General features: G+C 41.3%; 1 protein-coding gene and 1 long non-coding RNA gene across 3 annotated transcripts in view; one reads left to right on the plus strand and one right to left on the minus strand.

Annotated features, from left to right (window-relative positions):
- LOC115648506 overlaps nt 1-20,723 on the plus strand; it is an 81,406-nt gene that overhangs the window by 54,826 nt on the left and 5,857 nt on the right. The gene's annotated exons all lie outside the window — the stretch shown is intronic.
- CEP85L (centrosomal protein 85 like) overlaps nt 11,727-20,723 on the minus strand; it is a 173,974-nt gene continuing 164,977 nt past the window's right edge. For both annotated transcript variants that reach the window (XM_030556186.1, XM_030556185.1), the window contains 3 exons: nt 16,709-16,816; nt 16,040-16,253; nt 11,727-13,106 (listed from right to left, as the gene is read on the minus strand). In XM_030556186.1, the coding sequence (XP_030412046.1) occupies nt 12,943-13,106; nt 16,040-16,253; nt 16,709-16,816 (486 nt within the window). In that variant the 3' untranslated portion in view covers nt 11,727-12,942. The remainder of the gene's footprint in view (nt 13,107-16,039; nt 16,254-16,708; nt 16,817-20,723) is intronic.

Consider the following 20,723-nt stretch of genomic DNA (forward strand, 5'->3'; position numbering starts at 1 on the left):
AGCATATTCAGCGGTCTCAGCTTGACCAAGGCAGGAGGGGAGGGGGTTTTGGGTGCTACAGAAAGGGCAGCTTGACCCCGCATCCTTCCTAATAAGAATTGTGTTGAAGTTGCTGATACATGCATTTTAAAAGAGTAGGATGTGCCCCAGGAATGTCTGTTGGGGTCTCAAGGCTGCAAACACTGGAAAAACCCACATCTGGTTAATCAATAATCAGTAGGAACCTCTTGCTTGACCATTGAAACTGCTTACTTAACAAGTTTTCTTTAAGGGACATGTCATTCTATTACAAATGTATAAATAAGGGGGAAAGTGTGAGATAGTTGAACTCTCCCTCTGGATACATCTTGTGGTCCCCACACAGAAGATTTGGCCAGTGGAAGCCTGCCGCTGTGTCACTCGAGAGCCACATCCAGCTTCGGTAATTATCAAAGATTGGGGGTGTTTTTACCAACTTGTTGCAGACATGTGTAAGTGCTTGAGACTAAGTAAAGTTTAGCTTTAAGTGAAAGCACTCTTGTGTTGTGCTGTTTGTGCCAGCCATCTATCGGTTGGATGGCTATGTCTCCCCTGATTTATTTCCTGACACCACCTCGCATAGAGTAAAAGTTACCAAGAGCTTTGGATTGATAGACCCTCGAGGGTAACAGGAGCAGGGGACAAAGAACCAAAACTATGTGTCTCCAACAGACTGGGCAGCCAGAAGACTCAGAGGGGAGTGAAAAATGCATTCTGGACAAAATGTGGGGTGGCTTTGTTCCCTGTGACTAAGATATATCATGCCTTTGTGGCTCAGCATTAGCAAAGTGTAAGGCTAGATGTTATAGCTTTTGTTTGTTAGTCTTTAGAGTGATTTTTTTCCCCTCTGTGTATTTGGTCTATTTGAGTCTCTTACACGAGTTGTGCACAATTCTCAAACAATCGTATGAGGTGAAGTCAGAGAGCTTGGTACCTACACTACTTGGGACCGTTTGTCAAAGTAGGACATTTGCCGGACTGTGTGTTGACAGACACACAGGAAACACCTATTGGTCATAGAAGAGAGACAAATTTAAGGAGTCAAAAGAAATTATGGCCATGGTTGGAGATCCTGGACTACATAGAACTTTGGTCATTTTGGCAACTCATACATTCCTACTGTTATAAATGAATGAACCCAGATCGATGAATAGGTCTTTTCCACCCCTAACGCTAATGAGCCTAATTTATATACCTTTAGGAATACGCTGAATTAAAAAAAAATGGTCTGAGTGAAGGTGTTGTCATGTGAAGTCCATTTGTTAAATTAATGATTGTGGCTTAAATGCTCTACGGAATGACCATAACGTTATGTATTACCCATATTACCTGTTCAAAGCTCACATTGATTTCTGTAATATAATGTCACTACAGCACTGAAATCATGAATACAGAAGTCATGGAAAGGAACATAGCAATTAATGTGTGTCATCGTGGAATCAATATTGTAGGAGGTAGCCTGAACCAAAAAAAGTCAGTATATGTTTAAAATTTATTAAAAAGATGGTAATGCTTTCTAAAAGCATACTATTGGGATTAACGTTTAAGGAATTCTTAAGGCATTGGAGAAAGTGGTTTAGTTTCCTGTTCATGTCTGCCTTGTTTCTAGTGCAAATTCTGTGTTTCTTTCTCCAGTAACTTAAATTGGGATAAAAGAACAGGAGTACTTGTGGCACCTTAGAGACTAACAAATTTATTTGAGCATGAGCTTTCGTGGGCTACAGCCCACTTCTTTGAAACATATATTGAGGAAATATATATACACATACAGAGAGCATGAAAAGGTGTGAGTTGTCTTACCAACTCTGAGAGGCCAATTAAATAAGGAAAAACTACTTTTGAAGTGATAATCAAGATAGCCCAGTACAGACAGTTTGATAAGAAGTGTGAGAATACTTACAAGGGGAGATAGATTCAATGTTTGTAATGGTTCAGCCATTCCCAGTCCCTATGTAAACCTAAATTGATTGTATCTAGTTTGCATATCAATTCCAGCTCAGCAGTTTATCGTTGGAGTCTGTTTTTGAAGCTTTTCTGTTGCAAAATTGCCACCCGCAGGTCTGTCATTGAATGACCAGAGAGGTTAAGTGTTATGATTCCTGATGTCAGACTTGTGTCCATTAATTCTTTTGCGTAGAGACTGTCCGGTTTGGCCAATGTACAGGGCAGAGGGGCACTGCTGGCACATGATGGCATATATCACATTGGTAGATGTGCAGGTGAATGAGCCCGATGGCGTGGCTGGTGTGATTAGGTCCTATGATGATGTCACTTGAACAGATATATGGACCGAGTTGGCATCGGGCTTTGTTGCAAGGGTAGGTTCCTGGGTTAGTGTTTTTGTTCAGTGATGTGTGGTTGCTGGTGACTATTTGCTTCAGGTTGGGGGGTTGTCTGTAAGCGAGGATAGGTGATCCATCACTATCACTCTCACAGATCTTGGGGGACAGACCTATCCTTGCTTACAGACAACCCCCCCTCCAACCTGAAGCAAATACTCACCAACAACCAAACATCAACCTTTTGTTTGTTTTTCATGAAGAGCTTTATTAACCTCCTGCTAGTTTGATGATGTAACTGTACCTATTGTGTTAGTGATCACAGTGTGTGAAATAACTTCTCTACCTTGAGAGATCAGTAGTATAGTTCAAGTAAGGGGCAATGAATTGCCAGGTATTGACACATATTTCAAGTAACCAGCTATATTCAGTATCTGCATGAAAATTTTAATTAAACTGGATTTCTACACATAGGGTTCCAAAGAGAAAGAGGTAGCAAGTCAGTGACAAATGTAAGCAGACAGAAAGGTAAGAAAAGCTGTACCATTTGTACCCTCATTCTGCCCTTTGTGGGATTGCATGTGTAATTGATGGAACTGCAGGTCAGTCTGTATCCGAGGCTAGAATGTGGTTCTTTGTTTTGGACTTTCTAAGGGTACGTCTATACTAGCCGCCGGGTCAGTGGGTAGTGTTTGATGTACTGGGGAATCGATTAATCGCGTCTCGTCTAGGCGTGATAAATCGATCCCCAAATCAACACCCGTACTCCACCTTGGCAGGAGGAGTAAATGGAGTCGACAGGGAAGCTGCGGCCATCTACTTGCTGCCGTGAGGACGGCCAGGTAAGTTGAACTAACATACTTCAACTTCAGCTATGCTATTTGCATAGCTGAAGTCGAAGTATCTTCGTTCACCCCTCCCTGCCCCCGCCAGTGTAGCCCAGGCTTAAGACAAAACTCTGAACCAAACTAGCATAGAGCCTGCTCTGTGCAGCTCAACAGCCATGCCACATAGGCAGCTGTACATATCAGTGTGTGTTGTTTTCCAGCACCTTTTATTATAATATTGGTTATCACTCAAACTGTTTTTATTTTTGTTCTTTAATATTGTGTGAGTCAGACATTGAGAATATAGGTGGGGTCTATGCAAATAGCCCTACACAATTCTTTGAATGCATTTCTAGTCTCATCTGCATTATCCTTTCTGTGATGTCAGTCCTAGAACACTGAATATAAGATGCTAGCTGGGCCAAATTGTGTGGTGTTTTTTTTATTATTTGAATTCATTCCATTTTCAAGTGTTGTTTTTTTTTATAATCCAAAGAACAGCCCTATATGTTCAGCCTGAAGTAACATTTTTAGGCTTGGCTAAATTCAATTTTACTTTAAAAAAAATTTCAGTGGATAATATCAATGCTTATTTTAAAACTTTTTTATTTTTGATCTTAATGTTCACAGTTGTGGAAAATTATGGTGGCTTAGACAATTTAATGACCGAAGCGGAGATTCAAGAAGTTAACTGTTAAACATTGCCAACATCATCAAAATATATAAAGCAAATATCTTTAAAGCAGACTTGTTCTCAAACAGCATTTTTTTTTTTTACTTTGCCTATTCGTAAATTTTGATTACTAATGGAAATAGTTTGTTTATGTATACGGTAAAATCAACATTTACTGATAAAATCTTACCTTTCCAAATGTACTTATATTAAAGAAAAAACAAAGGAGAGAGAACAAAATTAGTCTCCATGACAGAGCATAACATTGCAATCCTCGAGCATGCTGTATCAGGTCTGCCTCATAAAATGGCAGCTGCTCCCTTGCAAATTTAAAAAGGGGCAATACACAAAAGTCTGTCAAGTTGTATAGAGTTCAGATGTATAGTGCCAGATATCAATTCAGACCTCAAGCAGAAGCAATGCTAATGCATTGAATTCTCATGCCATCTAGCTGCCTTTGCACATGTAGATACCTGGCCAGTGTCACTTGGAGAACTTCTTTCTACTAATTGCTGGCTTCAACAGGTGGAAATATAGTTTTGGTTCAGCCTTTGAAATGTTTTATAACCTAGTGAACAGTTCTGTATTTTGGAGCAAGTGGCCAACTGTAAAGCTAACTTTTCTGCCACTGTGACTGTAGTCATCACTTTTGAATCATAGCAATAATGTGAGATTGGCAGAGAGATGCACCAGAGAACCAGTCACAAATTATTCTGTACCGCAGTGGCTCGCACCCTTTCCTGATTATTGCACCCCTTTCAGGAGTTTGATTTGTCTTGCGTACCCCTAAGTTTCACCTCACTTAAACACTACTTGCTTACAAAAATAGACATAAAAATACAAAAAAGTGTCCAGTGCACTATTACTGAAAAATTGCTTCTTTTCTCATTTTTATAATTATAAAATACATCACTTGGAATATCAATATTGTACTTATTTTAGTATATATAGAGAGCAGTACAAACAAGTCATTGTCTGTATGAAGTTTTAGTGTGTACTGATTTCGCTAGTGCTTTTTAGGTAGCCTGTTGTAAAACTAGGCAAATATCTAGATGTACCCCTGGAAGACCTCTGTGTACCTCTGGTTGAGAACCACTGCTCTACAGCATATCCACGAGTGCTTTGTGCAGTTGAGTTTCACACAGTGTTGTGTTAATTTGCCGGATTTTATTATAAAAATATCACAGTAATCCAGCTTCTTTTCTGAGATTTTGCTATTAAAAAATCTCAATTTTCTTTTATTAAAGGAGCTGTTCACAATATCAAGTAACCCTATTTCAGTGCAAACCTTTAGCATCATCGCAAGTATTAATTCTGGGACTAAGGCAGAGGAATTTTAAAAAAGGAATGAAATGAACTCTACCTCTCCTGGGTCATGTGCTTCTTTCCTTCAGCGTACCCCCCCCCCCCCTTTGGCCATCCCTCCAGACAGTAGCTTTCAGAGCGGTGAGACTAACAAATCCAGTTATCTCTCAGGTCCATTAATGCCCATGTTTGCTTTCTTCAGTAACACTGCCAAACTGGTTATAAAACATTCCAGGTGTATTAGCTGAAAATATTAAGTTTTCTAAAAAGGGCTTCAGGTAGACTTTTCATTTCAAGGTATTGACTTCAAGAGAATACTGGGTAAAGTCCTGGCAAGAGGAAAAATTAGAAAAGTAGCCCTAGACAGTTGGGCAGAAGTAACAAAGCACAAGGAGAAAAAGAGGAGACAGTTCTACTAAGCTTTGCCACACTAACACACACACACAGATCCAGGTACTGAGTATCACAGAACTCTCTCTCTCTCTCCTTTCCCCATACCTTCAAATACACCACCTCACAGCACTGTCAGTTGTTTCCAGACCAAATGACTCTTCAGTCATAGTGAACCATTGCAAAATCTACTGCAGGTTTAGCTGTCACAGTTGATGTGTGTTTTGTAAAAAATAATAATTTAGACTGAGGAAAAAATTTAAGAATTAAAATGGCTTTAACCTTATGAGAATGTGATGAATAAATCTGTTAATCTTTTATGAATTGCTCAACCTTAGGGAAAAGGTGGGATCTATGTTGCCTAGCACATATGGTAATACAGAGGAGGGTCTCATTTAATTAGAAGTACCTTTTAGAAGTTCAGACAGAAGGCTAGAGAACTCCCAGTGATGTGAAATGTGTATAACACACTGGCTAATTATATTAGAGGTGAATTTTGTGGTGTCTCTGGCAAGTAGGCACAACAAATAATTTCTGTGCTGTGCATGCTCCGGGAAGTGAGATAGGGGCTGACAGAGGTGGTCTCTGAGGGATAGGCTCTCACAGAGTCCAAGGCCAAAGAGAAAGGACAGAGAAGAGATCTTAGAGGGAATTGCAAGGATCCAGGAGAGGTGAATATAAATGAACCCTCTTTCTTTATTTTGCTTTAGACAAGAGGCTGTTTGGAGTTGGTCATTCTCCTTTAACCTGTCTTCTGTTTCATGTGTTTATGAAGTATCTGGCTGTACTGGTTATGAACTGGTGTTAAGTAGGGACAAACACAAATCTATCTTTGACTAACTCCACATCAAAAGCAATGACAGCCTTTCTCGTTAAAGTCCTGTGACAGGGGCCTGGATTATTTCATGCAGCTTGAATCTCTGAGCAACTTTGAGATGTCAGTTGGACCCAGATCACTACCCCTTTGGGAATGATCTTCAACAAACAGCTGGCCAATCCTTTTACTTCTCTGGACAGACTCGTCTTACCCTTCCCCACCTTGCTCATTTCTCCTTGGCCTGCATGTTCTCTTACACCTTTCTGCTTCTGGACTCTTACACTCCTGTTGGAAGCCAGAACAGCCTATAGATTCATGCTGGCTGGGCTCTGAATCAGCCAGAACGTTTCCTAGGGGATGAAGGACTTCAGAGCAGCCCACATATCCCCACATATCATCTGCAAGCAACATAAGGAGTCTCTTTGTGCCTAGCTGTGAAGCAGTCTTAAAGTAAGATTTCAAAGGCGTTGTGTGAGAGCAAATAAGCCCCCCTCCCCCGATAAGAATACCAATGCCAGGGGTCTCCCACATTGCATGGGAGTATCTTAACTACTGAGCTGAAAGGGAATGAAGGAGGTCCTAGTTTCTCATTCCCTCCCCCAACTCTGTGTGGCCATTTTTTGTGGCGTTATGAGCATGTCTGCAGGGCTTGATATGGCAGGTGTGCTCAGAGGCTGCCTATTTCCCCCGCGTTTATGAATTGCACTAGGGCTTAGGCACCTGGCATGAGGCAGTAGCACCCCTATTCAGAGGCAGAAACGTGGGCACTTTACTGCAAAAAGTTTAAGCTCCAAGTGAATCTAGGCACTTACAGGGTTAGGCAGCAGCTGAGTGGGGGGGTTGTGTATGAATACCGATGTCACTCACGGACACCAAGTATGCATCGTCGCCATGTATTCTGCCAGCTTGCTTCCTGGGAGGTGGAATGGCTCGTGTGTGTTTTAGGCTGTTTTTGGTGTAGGATAGCTTGAAGAGAGAACTATTTTTAAAAAAAAAAAAAGTATTAAGGGTGAGTAATTTTCCTTCATCTATCTAGGTATGTGTCACAGTGGGTATGTACTGGTATCTCTTCACTTTTACCTTTATGTTGTTGGCCTTTCAGTGGAGGGACCAGGTCTTGCTCCTCTTTTGTGTAGTGCCTAGCACAGGTAGGCACCTATCCTAACTGGGTGTTACCACAATATAAATTATGATTAAAAATAGTAATTTTGTAACAAAATTTATTTTCGCTCTGTAGATACAAATCCCAAACATCAACAAACAAAATTCCAGTGGAAAAATACTAGCCATTAACAATGAAAACTTATTTAATAAATAGAACTTTGGCATTCAAAATTCTAGCTGTAAACCCTACTATAAAAAAATTACAAAAAGGAGGCAATAACCACAGAGCTAAAGGTGAGCCACCCAGTGGCACCTTTACTTTTTACACTGAATGCATTTTGATTAAGTCATGACAACTCTATTTACACATGAGGTATTCTGAGCGGTCCGAAAACAGAACCCAATTTACATAACTACCAGCCTTTGGGGACTAAGCCAATACATATGTCAGCTGTGCTTTTAAAAGTCAGAATCAGCCCCTCCTCTCCACTGATCCTCAATGAGATATTGTAGTTAATATATACAAAACTATCATTCTGATTGAATTTCCTGCTCACTCTTCCCGTCAGAAAAATTGGACTGCTAAAATCACTTAACTTACACGATGTATACCTAGTACCTATAGCATTTAGTACATATTTCTAGATATTATGTAAGAGGCTCCTTACTATCAAAGCCTTAAAAACAAAAGATCTGTAGTTAGAGCAAACAAGGTGCAATAATTACTGACCTTCTTCTAGCTCAACTAAAGTGTATTAGGACTATATACATTTACTGAAGGCAAAAAGGCACAAAGGTATGCAGCAGTGGAATTAATATTGCTGATCAGCTATCATATAAAATCTGTTTATATAATCTTCAGTAGCCACTGCTTTGTTTTCATATTTTAAAACTGTTAGTTGATTGATTCAAGCAATCGAAATACTTCTCCACGCATCAGAAAAACCTGTTGTATCAATTCCATTAAAAGAACCAAATTATAATTCCAGTTACGCCCATGCAGCCCCACTTATGTTATTGAGGGTAACATAAGTGAGGGCAAAATTCAGGTGTCAGGTAGGTACCTGAAGAGGGATTTCCATCCTTCCTTGCACCCTCTTATCTTTAAAATAGCAAGCAGGATAATTTTTTCCTCTAACTGAAAGTGGTAAGAAATCTTCAGAAATGAGCAGAGCAAAATAACTTTGGCTCTTACAGCTACATCTATTGGCAGTTTTAAAATGTTGTCGCCTGAGTTGGTGGTCATAGCAACCACAATAAGTTACAGAAGTACATCACTATAAACCTACACATCTGAGGCTAAGAATCTAAGTTAAGTTTGCACAATTGAGCTGAACTACTTATATACAGTAAATACATAGCATCTTTTATAGCTTGCCCAAAGACAACTACTTTCCAAGCTATTTTTAAAATACATTCTTGAATACAGTAGTTATTTACTGTAAGTATCACTTAAAAGGACTGTAGAAGTTAAACTGAAACTATACAAAAATGACTGTACTTGTTTCTCTAAGTCCACTAATAGACAGAATGGTACAGTATCCACTCAGACTATTTTTTAGCCCTTGAGATTGTCTAAGTTATGGCAAAAAGTTGTCATGACTAAATCAGTTTCAGTAATGCCACTGTTAACATTTGTTAATCAACCATATCATTAAATATGTTGAATGAGACCACACACGCTCTACTTTTTAACCAGTTAAACAATCATGCATATCTTACTTAGACAAAGCTTATTCTGTTTGGAAACATCTGTAAACTGATGCATATATAGCAATAGCTCCTACAACAGCAGGCCCAATTTTAAGAAATCAAAGAAAAGGAAAAATACTTATTCTTTGTGGTCACTTCATTCTAACCTTATCAGTAATTTGCATCTTTGGCTCATCACATCTGCCATTTCTCCCTGCTTTAATTTGACTGAGGCAGATAAACTCAGTGTGTTACTTTAAAAATCAAGGGCTCTGTATTTTAATGTAAATAAAATTGGTGCTCTAATATAACGGAGAGAAAAAAATGCAGAATTACAGCATCATCATTCACAATAGTGCAACTAAAAAAATCAAGACTTTCATAGGGGAGAACCTTCTATAATACTCTTGAATCACAGAACTTCTTTCCAAGGATCTAAGTGCTTTATAAACATGAATTCATTAATCACAACTCCTGAGTGCAGTATCCCCATTTTTGAGATGGGGAAACTGAGGCGCAGAGGTTAAGTGACCTGCTGAGCATCACAGGGAGGACCTGGCACAGATAAAAACAGAATCTGCTGTTCTCTTCTGTAACACTACACTACTATCCCTCCAATATGTGCCTATGCAATTTAAAACAGCAATACATTTCCCTTTTATAGGCTGATTTTTTTTTGTCCCGTCTGCTTATTGAAGTATGGTGTTGCTTAGACATGGATTTCCTCCTTTTTACCCCACCAAATACCCTTAGTTGACTGTCTGAAGTCAAGATGTTGTATTCCTGACACTAGACAAAATTTGCTATAAACACAGGATTTTGACTTCACTTCAGGGTCAAGCAGAAAGAAAGTGAGTTATATAGAAGTAAGTAGTTATTAAAACTACTAATCAAAACAGCAACCACTAAGTTATAGGCAAAGATTCCTTATTTTCAGTTTTGCCCTAATGTGAAAGTCCCTCTTTAAAGTTGTGTCAATAATAATACTACAAACTCCAATTTTTAGGCAATAAAAAAAACTCTAAAAACCAAGTTCTGGGCAAAAAGATAGCTTCTTTCTTAGCCCCCGAATATTTTTTAAAAATATATAAAGATTACGCTGTTCAGTGGTAAGGCTGGAAAACTTAATGCTCCCGAAGTTGCTGCGTCAGTATGAGCAAATAATCTGCATTTGAAAAATACTGAGAACCATTAATATAAACACTGAGAGATTTTCACAGATCTAGGCCAGGTGTAGGGACAGTTTAGCAGGCAAGACTTGTTGAATAAATAAGCCCATGTAATAGTTAGAAAAGACTGACCAGAAGATTTTTAAATCACTAAGTTCATAAGAATGACATTTAAACACAAAACAGAAGGCTGAAAATTTCAGCGTTAAAATCAGCAATGTCAATCCACATTATCCTTAAGCTATTTTTTCTGTTTTTAACAAATGGTGAAAATTAAATATAGATATTAAATGTCAGAAAAACCAAAAATAGCCATTCTTTTACCACAGTTCGCCGTCTTCCAGCCTACTTTGTCATGGCCCATAAGCTTACTAACAAAAGATTTCTAATGCTGTCAGCTGCAATAACTGCACAAGCGAGCTGCACCTATTTGCTCTCAAACTTTTTCAGTTTTTAAATGTTTGTAGTCTTATGCTTATTCTCATAGTCTAATATTAATAATGCAGCTTGGCAGCCATTTTGGCCAGGTCAGCATTTGAAGGCAGAACTTATTTGCTATGTTTGTCTCCAGTGAAATAGAGGCATCCTTGTTCTACAGTTAGGCTACGTCCAGACTACCCGCCGTATCGGCGGGTTAAAATCGATTACTCAGGGATTGATATATCGTGTCTAATCTAGACGTGATATATCGATCCCCGAGCGCGCTTATATCGATTCCGGAACTCCATCAACCCCAACGGAGTTCCGGAATCGAAAGGGAGAGCCGAGAACATCGATCCCGCGCGGTGTGAACGGGTGAGTAATCCGATCTTAGATCTAAGATCGATTTCCCCCCCATAATGTGGACCAGCCCTTACCCAGCTAAGTTCTGATCACAGAATCGTTTTGCAGGAATGCTAATATTCTATCTATCCTGCAGGGGCAGTCTTGCACTGGATAACAACAAAAAAAAAATACAGGAACACATTAAGTAATCCTTTCCTGCAGGACTGGAAAAATCTACAAGTCCTGCACACCACACAAAATGATAGAGGTCTGCTGATAACATTCTGAGCTTTCAGCACTAAGAGGCAGAAAATTTTTTCTTTGGGCCAGATGCTGCAAGATTTGGGTTGTTCATTACCTTCAGGAGGCCTGCAGGATTGAGCCCTGGATATATAGGCTGAACACATTTAAAACAGAGGTTGTAGACAGAAAATAACTACAGTACACACAAGGCCGGTGCTACCATTTAGGCGGACTAGGCGGTTGCCTAGGGCGTGAGGATTTGAGGGCACCAAAAAGCGGCGCCCTCCAATTTTTTTTTTTTAAGTGTTTGAGCGGCCGCTGCCGCTGGGCGGGAGAGGAAGTCTGAGCTGCCACAGCAGCCCAGGGATTCCCCTGAGTCAGCGCGCTGGCAGCCCAGGGGTTCCCGTGTCAGCGCATCGCCAGCTGAGGGGTTCCCCTGGGTCAGCGCGCCACCAGCAGCCCAGGGGTTCCCCTGGGTCAGCGCGCCGCCTGCAGCCCGGGGGTCCCACCGCGCAGTCACTGCTTCGCTTCTCCCACCTCCCAGGCTTGTGGCGCCAATCAGCTGTTTGGTGCCGCAAGCCTGGGAGGAGAATTAGAGCAGGACAGCGTGCTCGGAGGGGACACGGAGCAGAGGTGAGCGAGGGTGGGGAGGTACTGCAGGACTCCTCAGGCCTGGGGTAGGGAGCTGCCGTGGTGGGGGCGCCTCAGGGCAGAGGGGAGCTGCAGCAGGGCTGGGGGGGCTCAAGGTGGAAGTTTCGCCTAGGGCACGAAATTTCCTTGCACCGGCCCTGAGTACACACACCATGAGACACCTCCAGTGTCCTTTTTTCTGACAGAAAGCCAGTCTTAAGACTTACAACAGCTGGCTTTTGTGTGTTTGTGTCAGTCTTCATATTACTGAAACAAAGTTTTAAAGCAACGTGTTAAAAGATGGAGATATGAGGAAGGCTAACATCTAAATCTGATGGGACCACATTCACATACAGAGTTTGTTTGCCTAGACTGTTGCTGGATAAAATAAAAATCCTAATAATCAACAGGGATCAGCTGCTGAAACCACACCTTCTTTCCCTTACCTAATTCACAAGGCAGTTATAAAAAGAGCAACCACCTTTTGTAGTAGTCAAAGACCACCCCAATTGCAGTTTCCAACATGATGTGTTTTGCAGAAGTATCTGGCTCCGCGGTCCATTTTTTCTCTCACCTTTGGGTGCTTGAATGTGTCACTCCAGCCTTTCAATTCAGACTGCGCAACTCCAACCTCTGATGAAGGAAAGTAAGTACAGTAGTAACATTAATGCCATTTTTTGAGACTTTGCTTTGACTCCGGAAAACAGTATAACCATACAGATTGTTTAAATGAGCCATGAGGGAGGAAATAAAATCCTACATCTCTAATGGGAACATTCTTCACAGCTTGGTCCTACATTCAGTAGTTTGGAGAACACAGATTTTCTTGAGATCTGTACCATTCTCTTCAAATTAAGATTTCCCCACCATCCTCTAAATTAAATATGCAAAACCCTCAGACCCATCAGACACCCATGTGCAGCTCATATACAATATGCAATCTTCCCATATGGCTCCTTCATAGAAATGCAAAGATCTGTAACACAGCAGCATTTAATAATGTAGTCATTGCTGTGAGACCAACATTTTATCATTGGGTAATGCAGTTGTCTCCCATGTCCTGAGCATAACGGTCTGATATTATAGTCCTCAGTTCATCAATATCCTTCCGTAATTGACACACCTCCGAGAGTTTCTTGGTGAGAGTTTCTGTGCTGTGGTAATTCTCATTCTCTTCAGCTGAACAGCTCATTGCTGTGAAAAACAAGACACAGCTAGAGCTTAGCATGCAACCACATGAAAGCTTACACATTCACTCAAAGAGTGCACATTTGTTTTTTAGTTAATGATACCAGCACAAATCTTGCTTCAATATAAGGAAAAGCCATCAAAATGCAGTATTTAGTGCACTTAAAACCATACACTATTCCTTTTTTGAATCTAGTGTAGCTCTTTCAAAGTGGCAATGGAAAAACCTAAAGGGCAGATTGAATACACAACTTTATGGGGGGCTCCTGCCAATAGAAAGTGTGCTGGGTGGGATGGAGAAGTGGTGGCAGCACAACTTTCTCCCCAAGGGTCTGGTGGCAAAGAGGCACAGCCCAGAAGCAGTTGATAGCAGGTCTGGGCAACCTGGTGGAGGGCAATGCATACAGGATGTGTTGTTTCTGTAGCCTGGGACAGCAGGAGTATGCATCTCGAACAGAGATTCAATTTATTCTCCCGAGAACTCACGGAGTAAAACCACCATTCGGCCAACCCCTTCAAATGTAGCCGAGGGAACAGAAATCACAACTACACACGTATCCCTGCCCCCACACTCACTAATCCATAAACATGGCTGGTCTGCAACAGCTCTCTATTAATAAGGATTAGTGAGGTCCTATAGTATTTTCTTTAATTGATATCAGCTCATATGGTCCTACTGGATCTCACAAAATCAAGTCAGATTAATAATCAGTTGGGAGATCTCAGTGCAACACCTAATTTGCTTCAGGAGGATTCTATTAGTAGTAAACCTGTGTTACTGAAAGCATCCCTTTTGGATGTGTTGTAAACCTGGAGTTTTGACTACTTACACATCTCTGCCCCGATACAACGCCGTCTGATGTAACACGAATGCTGATATAACACAGTAAAGCAGTGCTCCGGGGGATGGGGCTGCTTTACCATGTTATATCCGAATTCGTGTTACCGCAAGCAGTTCCTCAGCTCACCTCTGCTCCGCCTCCTCCCACGAGCGCGCCATAGCTCTGCTTCTTCTCCCTCCCAGTCTTGCTAGGCCAATCAGCTGTTTGGCACGGCAAGCCTGGGAGGGAGGGGGAAGCAGAGCTGCGGCACACTCGTGGGAAGAGGCGGAGTGGAGATGAGCTGGGGCAGGGGGGCCACAGCAAGTAATGGGGGGGCACAGAGGAACTGCTCCCCATCCCAGTTCACCTCCGCTCTGCCGCCTCCTCCTCCTCCCCGCACGAACACAGTGCTCAGCTCTGCTTCTCCTCCCTCCCATGCTTGCCACGTCGAACAGCTGATTGGCACAGCAAGCCTAGGAGGGAGGGGGGAGAAGTGGTGCGCTCGTGGGAGGAGGCAGAACAGAGGTGAGCTGGGGAGGGCCGCAGCAAGTAATGGGGGGCACAGAGGAACTGCTCCAGCTCATCTCCGCCTCCTCCCCTGAGCACGCCACCGCCGCTCCGCTTCCCACCCCCACCTCCAGGCTTGCTAGGCCAAACAGCTGATTGGTGCAGCAAGCCTGGAAGGGACAGAGGGAGAAGCAGAGTGGTGGCAGTGCGCTCAGGGAGGAGGTGGAGGCAGAGCGGAGGTGAGCTGGGGTGGGGAGCAGTTCCTCTCACTACCCAGATATAATGCGGTCTCACCTATAACACGGTGATATTTTTTGGCTCCTGAGGACTGCGTTATATCAGGGTAGAGGCAGTGATGAGCTCCCAAAATCCTAATAACTGGTTCCCTGCCAGGTCCTCGGCGGTACTTCAGCAACGGGGGTCTTCACTCGCTCCAGGTTTTAGACAGCAGGTGCTTCACCTGGAGTGAGTGAGGACACCCCCCGTCGCCAAAGAGCTGCCGAAGACCCAGTAGGGAATCGCGCAATGAGTACAAGCCCCGTGTGCCTTTCCCCCCATCTGACCCCAACTGCCCCCCTCAGAACCTGCAACCCATCAACTCCCCCTGCTCCTTGTCCCTGACCACCCCCTCGAGACCCTCTCCAACCCCTAACCAATTCTCCCCACTCCCTGTCCCCTGACTGCCCCAACCCCATTCACCACCACCCCGATAAACCCCCGGAACTCCCACACCTACTCCAACCCCCCATTTTCCCTGACTGCCCCCCCTAGAACCTCTACCCCCTCAACCATTCCCTGCCTCTTATCAAAGCCCTCCTCCCAGCCCTGGCCCAGCCCCCTTACCATGCTGCTCAGAGCGGCAGGAGCTGCCGAGCTGCCCAGAGCGCTGGTGCCCTGCAAGACGGGGGGGGGGGGGGAGGAGGAGAGAGACCCTCAGGCAGGCCAGACAGGACAGTCCCACGGGCTGGATGTGGTCTGCGGACCAGAGTTTGCCCACCCACTGGCCCCTTTAATAACTGGTTCTACACCGGCTTCTTGCGAACCGGTGCGAACTGGCTCCAGCTCACCACTGGGTAGAGGTGTACTTATTCAAGATCACATGGCACAGTAAAATTATGTGTATTAATGCCAGTATACTGGCTCATCTGCAAATATGCTAACAACATATATAATTTTCTCCACTTCTCCTCCTAACCTGTTGAGTATGTTGTGTGCGATCAAACAGCTGCTGCATTTCACCTTAGAGAAGATGGCACTACTCTATAAAGTGGTTCCTGATTATGGTTTGGTCACAGCATATACATTTGGAAAGAGCTTTGGGTTCTTTGCGGTAAGATGTACATGGGGAATTGCTGCACTTTAGCAGGCTGAGTTCTGCCCCTCCTGTATATCTTATAGCCTGAAGGACATTAACAGGAAATACTTAATAGCTTGGACTAGTAACTGCATGATCAAGAGCACTTGAAAAATATACGAAGAGTGCTGTTTAGATTTCTTCATGGTGACCAGAAAGTACAGGTCTCCGCCAGCCCAAACTAGATTCCATTGCTATAGACTGTGTTTTCTCAATGTCAAAGTACAATATAAATATTGCATGATAATATCACTTACATCTGATTCCCAGCAGTAAGGAGAGGTTAGGCTCCTTGCCCTGAGCTCTCTGGGTGAGAATACTGCATAGTGCTTTCAAGTCAAACAAACAATGGGACATTTCTTTGAACAACTGGTCAGCCACCGGCATCTTTTCAGACACTGGCTGTCTGGACTGTTCCATCTGGCATATCTGCTCCCTCAAAAAGGCATTCTCTTCCATTAGTCTTTGGTTCTTTGTGAAAATAAAGAAAAAAGAGGGCGGTGTCATTTTCTTCACCTAATACTAACCCCACCAGAGGTAGACTTCTCAAAACATTGCCCATACAAAAAAGCAGCACGTTTTCTGTTTCAGACAGTGAACAATATGAATTAAACTGAATGGACTTAGATAAATGATGGCATTTATTAACTGGCAGATTTAGGGCCTACTCTGATTTTAAAAAATAAACATTAAAAATAAACCATCCATATCAAAGCTTCCAGGCTAAAGCACTTGCTCAAAGTGTGAATGGCAATGAGTCCTCACCCATGTGTCTGTTTCATTCATTTATCAGGTCTTGTCATTAACCTAAACAGTAAGCTCTTCAGGGCAGGGACTGGCTCTTTACTACGTGTCTTCACAGCATCTAGCACAATGGGGCTCGGTTGTGGTAGAAATATTTTTATAAGGGGGTTCTAATTACTTACTTCAAGCAGAGTTTTATTTAACTGCTGTATATGCCTTTCTTTTTCTTCAGTCTCATTTGTCATCTTCTGCATTGTCAGTTTCCCTTGCAAAAGCTTTTCTTCCATAGACTGGATAGAATAAAAACAGGAATAGGTGCCTTAATTCTTGTATCTTGTCAGTTGTGGTATATTGTGGTACACAGAGATAAATTTTGTTGATTTACTGTACTTGTTATGTTCCAATTTACTTACTCGTCTATTTATTTCACCACCTTGCTATTGGCAGTTAAATGACTCAGCATTTATCTATAGGAACAACTTCCTCTAGCAGTCTGTTGAGGAGCAAATCTCTGTAGGACATTGACTATTTTTAGTCAGAAAAAAATGTAAGTTATCATGATAGATTGCTACAGTAATATCACACCTCAGAGAAAAACCCTTAAAAAATAGGTGTCTTCATAAACACAAATACCTGTAGATTTTAAATAGGGAAAAAATGCATGGAGTCTAAAATTACTGGTCTTATAATTAATTCAAAGCAGCTATTTCCTTTTCATGAGGAGTGTCTTAACACCCACTAACTGTCCACTTTATGCTAATTTCATTGTGACTAACAAGATGAAGTTCTTTTCACCTTTCTTTTTCCATTTTTAAGAATATGGAAACAACCCCTCCTTTGAGTACTGGTGAATTTGATGCTCAGTTCAGATTGAAGGACTTTTTTGGCCTTTGATGATAACTTGATATGATGCAGTTTCTTTAATTTTTTACAAAATTATTTTTAAACACCTGAACTGTGCAGTGGGGGGTGAAAGAATCCTGAATAAACAAGTGGCTGCAAGGTAAAATAATTTCATAGCTTTTGGGTCACTTCAGCTGTCCAAATGATTATCCTAGCAGTTACAAACCAGCAATAAACTTTCTCTGCACCTATTGCTAATAAATACTCAGTTTCTCAGATTTGATTCCTACACTGACGAAAAAGATCAACTCCTCCAATGACTCTGAGTCAACAGCTCTTGAGTGTGCTTTAGTGGTCTCACCTCACTGTCTTTGACAGCTGACTGCTTAAATAACAATAAACCCATTTTATAAAGCTTCTTAAGGTTGTTGAAAACATAGATACAGGACAAATTTCACCCCTAATTAGGTCAAAGTTTTTGCAATATCAGCTCATCTGAGACAATGATTTTGATCTCATGAGAAATTCACACCATTGCTTAATTTCCTTTGCCTAGCTTTAGTATGTATCTCAGATGATAAACACATTTGTCAGACTACATTCATCTAAAACACTTATCTGTACTTATTGGAATGTTGCATCACAGTAACATACATGTTCTTTCTTGAAAATAGGGATAATCCTGCTCTGCACAAATATGTGGAATTTGTTAATGTTTGTATAGTTCTGAAAAGGTACATCACTAAATAATATTTCAGATTACATGCATGCATCATGTTTTGCGGGTGGAGTGGGTTTCTAGTTCCTGCTTACAGAGGTTACTTCTGGGTTTCAAGACACACCTCCGCATACCTAGTTCCACCTGGATATATACTGCAATTCAGTATGATCGTAGTTATCTTTGTCAGTATCATGTAGACTTATTTCACCACTTGATGATTTCCCTTATCTATGTTTATATGCTTTGCATGATTATTTGGGTTAAATCCAGAAAGAGAAGCAGACAAACTGCCTCACTCAGAATATTAATAAAGCTGAGCTACTGCTTATATAAACTCCTAGTACTCTAAACCACAGACTCTTGCAAAGCTTCAAAAAGGGTGATTTTTTTCATGTTGGTAATGTTATCGCTCTGAAAGCCCATTGATATGCTCTCTCAGTGCATCCAAAGGTTCCTTTATATCCTTTGATCAGCACATTAATATGTAAAACCTGTTGCCCAGTTCCAATTATTTTATGTCAATCCACTCCTATCTTGCTCAAGATACAGTAGGAGCATTGGTGGCAATGCTGTGTACTTTGTCACTGGTTCCCTGGCCTTGGGAACTCTTTTGATTTAACCTTTCCAGGCCAGTGGAACTCAAGATCATGTTGCAACAAGAAAAATGGGTGCTCCATAGATTACTGCCTACGACACAATGCTAGCCCATGTAGGGGATGGCATTGGCTCTTGGAAAAGTCCTATAAAATGTAATAGAGAATTCTCTCTCTCTCTCTCTCTCTCTCAGAGAATTCTAAGAGGATGGTTAAAAAAATGTAAGCTTAATCATTCTTTATTAAGTTCTATAGTTTAATTTCAATAAGAACCTAATGTTTCATCCCAGTTTTCTAACCATTTTTCTTGAGGATATGAAGAACTCAAGGAGTAGAAGAGCAATAACTGAAGCAGCCACAGCAAATTGTGCTGAATTGTTCCAAACTGTACAGTGCTTTTAGGGCACAGAAAAATGCTCATAAAGTTTTAGGATAAACTAATTCCTTTTATGACCTAATATGAAATTACTCTGAGAGTTGCATTCAAAGGCTAATGCACTAATCCACTGCCCATTTGACACCCAATAGCATAGAGCTTTTCCAAATGCATTATCTTGAAAGTAATGAGGAATGGTGCCGCTGCTTCCCTGTTCCGACGCACCAAACCCAAATACAGAGGATTTGTCTTCCCTATTACGTTTAAATTTTGACTTCTAAATGGGGAATAATAAGTCACCATGTAGAGCCCCCAGATATTGTTCATTTATATCAACTAAAAGAGGTTTTTACCTTCAACAGTCATACTGAATGCATGTTTACATTCTTTGTTCTATGTTCATCCCATCTATGCACATTACAAGTTGGGTTTTTTTTTTGTTTTTTTTTTTAAAAGACGTGTTCACAAGTACTATTAAGTTTTACCATTTGATTTTCAAAATTCCGTTTGTCATTTGTCTTATGTATAACTCTAGTCACACTCCATCAATGAATAGTCTGGAAATAATTTCACATACAATTCTGCATTACACTGAATCATATGTATGTCATCAGCTCATGAGTCACTGGCATTTGGAAACTTGTATTAATAATTAATTCTACCTTGGGTAGGAAATACATGTGAGTGCACTTAAGCATGAAAGTCCACTGGTTTACCATCTTGGACACACAGTACTATGGTTTTCCCTGTCCCCTCTTGCTGTTTGACTTACTTTATACATTTTCTGTATGAAGTTAACATTCAGTTATGTTAATCCCATCAGTCATGATACAAAAACAGCTCCACCAATAGGAATGCCAGATATGCATTAGATAACAAGTGCTCTGTACAATCTGGCTTTTCTATCCTTTTTAGTATTTTTTTTTCATAAGGGAAATGTTAATTTTGTGACAATCTAAAATAATCATTTGAACAGGAATTTTTAAAAAAGCAACTTCCATCTACATTTCTTATTTCTGAAGCTGTACGGCACGCAAAATAACATCTCTCACAATAGAAAAAACAGGAAGATCAAAACCATTACTTAGAGATTACAAATAAACAGGAAATTAAAATGGTCACAAACTGTTGTTTGGAGCAGGATTTGTTTTCATTTCAGCTGACACTTCCAGCAGGCAAATATCAAAAATCATATTGGGGAGGCTACTTTTTTAATAAAATACTGAACTGAAGATAAATTTATAAAGCATAATTTTAAATTGTGGATGAACTCACTGAGTAAATAAGATTCAAAAAGTTATTATTGGTCTGGTTTTTGCTTAACCATATTCTGTGCTTCCCGGTTCTGAAAAGAAATCCTCCCTCTTCTAGTGATGTTAACAATTCACCTGCAATTTCCTATAAACTCCCAGCAGGAGACAGGAGAACAAGTGCTACGTGATGACTGCTGAGGGCAGAGGTCAAGTAAATATGGACTGATGGAACCTTGCTGGCCAGGAACAAGCACTGAAACCCACTTCTCCAGCCCCACAAAAATATCAAGATGGCCGGGGACGGGAGAAGGAAAATGAAAAACAATCCTGCCAAGATGTGAGAGTTACTCTCAACTGTGAAGTCAACAAGCCTGAGACTGCTGATCCCCCTTTGGAGCTGCCCGTGACTCC

This window comes from Gopherus evgoodei, chromosome 3 (assembly GCF_007399415.2).
Source record: "Gopherus evgoodei ecotype Sinaloan lineage chromosome 3, rGopEvg1_v1.p, whole genome shotgun sequence".
Classification (NCBI taxonomy): Eukaryota; Metazoa; Chordata; order Testudines; family Testudinidae; genus Gopherus; species Gopherus evgoodei.